The 3,256-nt window shown below is 43.5% G+C and overlaps 1 protein-coding gene across 1 annotated transcript in view; it reads right to left on the bottom strand.

Annotated features, from left to right (window-relative positions):
* Positions 1-2,188, bottom strand: part of LOC118478274 (multiple epidermal growth factor-like domains protein 10) — a gene marked incomplete at its 3' end in the record, with an annotated part of 139,425 nt that extends 137,237 nt beyond the window's left edge. Inside the window, 1 exon segment of the mRNA XM_035971527.1 lies at positions 782-2,188. Within this exon segment, the coding sequence (XP_035827420.1) occupies positions 782-893 (112 nt within the window).
* Between the last annotated feature and the right edge of the window lie 1,068 nt (positions 2,189-3,256).

Raw genomic sequence — 3,256 nt, 5'->3', positions numbered from 1 at the left:
CTGTGTGTGGGAGTGTGCGAGAAGAGAACGAGACAAACGGGAGAAAGGGAGAGACAGAAAGAAATAAAGGAAAGGGGGGGGGGCACAATGAAAACATGTTTGTAGAAATGGAAGAAGAAGAGAAAGGTTTTAAAATGTAAGAAGAGGTTTTCTTAGTTATAAAACTTCTTGTCTAAATTGCCCGGTGGCACTGAAGTATGGGACGAAACGGGTTAGGAAGTTAGTAAAAAGCCGAAAGAAACGTGAATACGTGGGCCCGAAATGTGACAGACTGCCATTCATCTTTTCCAATTAACTGTTGCTTTTTGCTTCATGCTCCCAATATCATTCATTTTCATTTGTTTACTTAAAACAATATTGTTTCCTCTGTTTATTTGTTTAAGAGCTGATAAAGACAGGGGAAAGAAGATGAATATAATAATTATGTTTCGGATTGTATGACAGTTGTGGGGATGGCCTTTAAGGGATGCATATTATTATTAAGAGTTTTTGTAATGAATGATGATTGGCAATGATATCTGTGTGGGATATCTAGATGGTGATATTTCCCGAAAAAATGGGGGAGGGGCGCTTATTAAAAAAGCAATCCGGGGGAAATGTTGACTTGAAGAGATGAACAGCTGGGACTTGGAAGGGTCAAACCATTAGTCGAAAGTGAGCTCGCTCAAGAAAAGCTAGTCGTTCTACACCATGTAGAGGTGGTCATACTACGAAACTTTTAACTGAGGAGAAAAAAACGAAACGTTAATAGATCTAAAACAGTTTAGGATAGGAATCCTACCTGCATCAACGCCCATGGTAAATCCAACAGTAAGGAAATAGAAAGCACACACGTAAATCCAGGCTGCTGTAGTGGTAGTTCCCAGCATCTTTCTGAAGCTCCAGTAAGACATGATCTCGGTGTGAGGCCACAGACAAAGGAATCACCAAAAACTCCAACAAGTGATGAGCAGTTGAAAGGGGTATGTAGGTATTCCAACCGGTTTAGTTCATTTATCCAATTGAAGCTTTTTCCATTGTGTATTTTTAAGAAATCTCCAGAAACAGCTCTTTGTGCGAGCGGTATGAATTTGAACGAAGAGAAGCGGAATCGGTAATCCAAAAGTGCTCGGTTCGGATTGGGGAAAAAACCCGGTCCTGCACACAGTATACCACGTAGTTTGCCAGAGCACACAGGAACAAGGCACGGTAAAAAAACAAAACAAAAATAAAAACACGCTACACAAGAAAACAGAAAGAACGGCAAAGGTGCACAGGCTCTGTAGAGGCAAAACACGTGCGCCCAGTGCCCGCTCACTCACTCACTCCCTCTCACAAGTTGGCGCGAGCGAAAGATAAGGCAAGCACAGTGACACGAGGGAACCACCACCCGTCTACATCTGCTGGCTGTTGCCTCCTCCGCTTACTCCTGAGGCGTATCTCATGTGTGCTGCTCACCAACTCCTCAAAGTTTTCTTCAGGCACGAATAGGTCAAAGTAAAAGTGTAAAAACCCGCTTTCTTCTCTCCTTGAGTCCTTGGAGAATAAACTTTGATTATCACAGCTTTAGATTAGATAAGTTAGAAAATAAGGATAAGCAGCTTTTGTATAGCGTACATTCCCTCTGAACAGCAAGCTCTGTGCACTACTATCTAGATCTAGAGTCTACTTACAAAGGAAATCTATCTAGATCTAGTTCTTTGTCTCATCTGGACGTCAATTTCTGTTTAATTTGATTTATCCAGGACAACCATTCAAGTGAAGCGTTCCCACTCACATGGTCAACTATTCACAGTGTACGTGAATCTGAAACTACTTTCCTACGTTATTAACTCTCGTAGTATCTTACTCCTGGAATAAATGTTATGAAAAGTTGCCGAAACTTTTCCAGCCACCTCGTGGGAAGCAGGCAAACCCACTCGGAAAACTTCTGAACCGTCTAGGCCTAAATTTAGAGCCTCTTTCCTAACAACAGCGATCCTGTTGTGTGGGAGAGAGCGCTGGTGAGCGCGCGTGTGTGTTTGAGTGTGTGAGTGAGGGAGTGAGTTCGGCGTGCACGCGAGCAGCTGTGGGTGTGGGTGAGCGCGGGGGATGCCAGACGGAGCAGTCAGTAGCTGCTGTGTGAGCTGAGGGGAACGACAGAGGCGCGATCCAATCTTTGCTCAGAGTAGGACGCCGAAAACAGCGGGATTCAGAGGGACGACTGCTTTGTTCTGCTTGACTGGGGTGGGCGTGTGGCGCTTCTACTCAACGCTCGAAGTAATCCTTTTTTTTTAATGTGTTGCTGCCTGCTTGTTCATGGGTCTCTTCGGGACGTCCGTGCAACACCAGGGAGTTAAAAAAGTAGGTTATTATAAAACTGCGGTTGAATCATTCATAATTCATCATAGTTCTTGTTACTGGATGAAGGAAATGTGGATTTTCGGGGTATTTGTTTTTGTTTAAAGAAAGGAATGAATGAGATACCAAAAAGAAAGAATAGAATAAATGATAAATAAAGATGAAAGCAGAGGTTGAGTTACAGAGAAGGTGTATGTGTGTGTGTGTGTGTGTGTGTGTGTGTGTGTGTGTGTGTGTGCGTGTGTGTACGTGTGTACATGTGTGTGCGTGTGTGTTTGTGTGTGTATGTGTGTTTGATTGTAACACAGACAGACAGACGAACAGACAGACAGACATATAGACAGACAGACAGACAGACAGACAGACAGACAGACAGACAGACAGACAGACAGACAGGTGAAATAGAGAGAGAGAGAGAGAAGAAAGGAAAAAAGAACCAAGAGGAGCGAAGCAGTGAAACGACACACCCCTTTTCTACTCTTGGTAGATCACTTCTCCGATGTGGTTTGACTGTGATAACTTTCCAGCGTTAAGAACGATTTATCCCGCGGATGTTTCTTCTCGAAACGTTGCTTTGCGGACAATACTATTTTCTTTATCAGCACTACCCTGGAGCAGTCATTTGCTTAGTGTGGTCGTAAATGAATATGACATTTTAAAATATTGCAACCCTCGCCAGCCTAGCTTTGTTTTGTTTTGTTTTTGTAAAGTGCTTTACGGCGCTCGCAACTGCATAAGGTCATATGAGCGCGCGGGACACATTAAACTTTTTCAGTTGTTCAGAAATTTTGAATTTTGCTCGGGTGGCGGCTGGAGCCTACTCTCATCGATTTTAGACCACCAAGGGATCTTTAACGTGCGCAACTTGCACACGGACCCTCCGAGATTTTTCGCCCTTGTCCGAGAAGGCTAGGTGTAGATTTTTCCTACCAGAAGA

Source organism: Aplysia californica, unplaced genomic scaffold (genome assembly GCF_000002075.1).
Source record: "Aplysia californica isolate F4 #8 unplaced genomic scaffold, AplCal3.0 scaffold00452, whole genome shotgun sequence".
Taxonomy (NCBI): Eukaryota; Metazoa; Mollusca; class Gastropoda; order Aplysiida; family Aplysiidae; genus Aplysia; species Aplysia californica.
The sequence above is the reverse complement of the archived record's forward strand: the minus strand, read 5'-3'. Positions and strand labels throughout refer to the sequence as shown.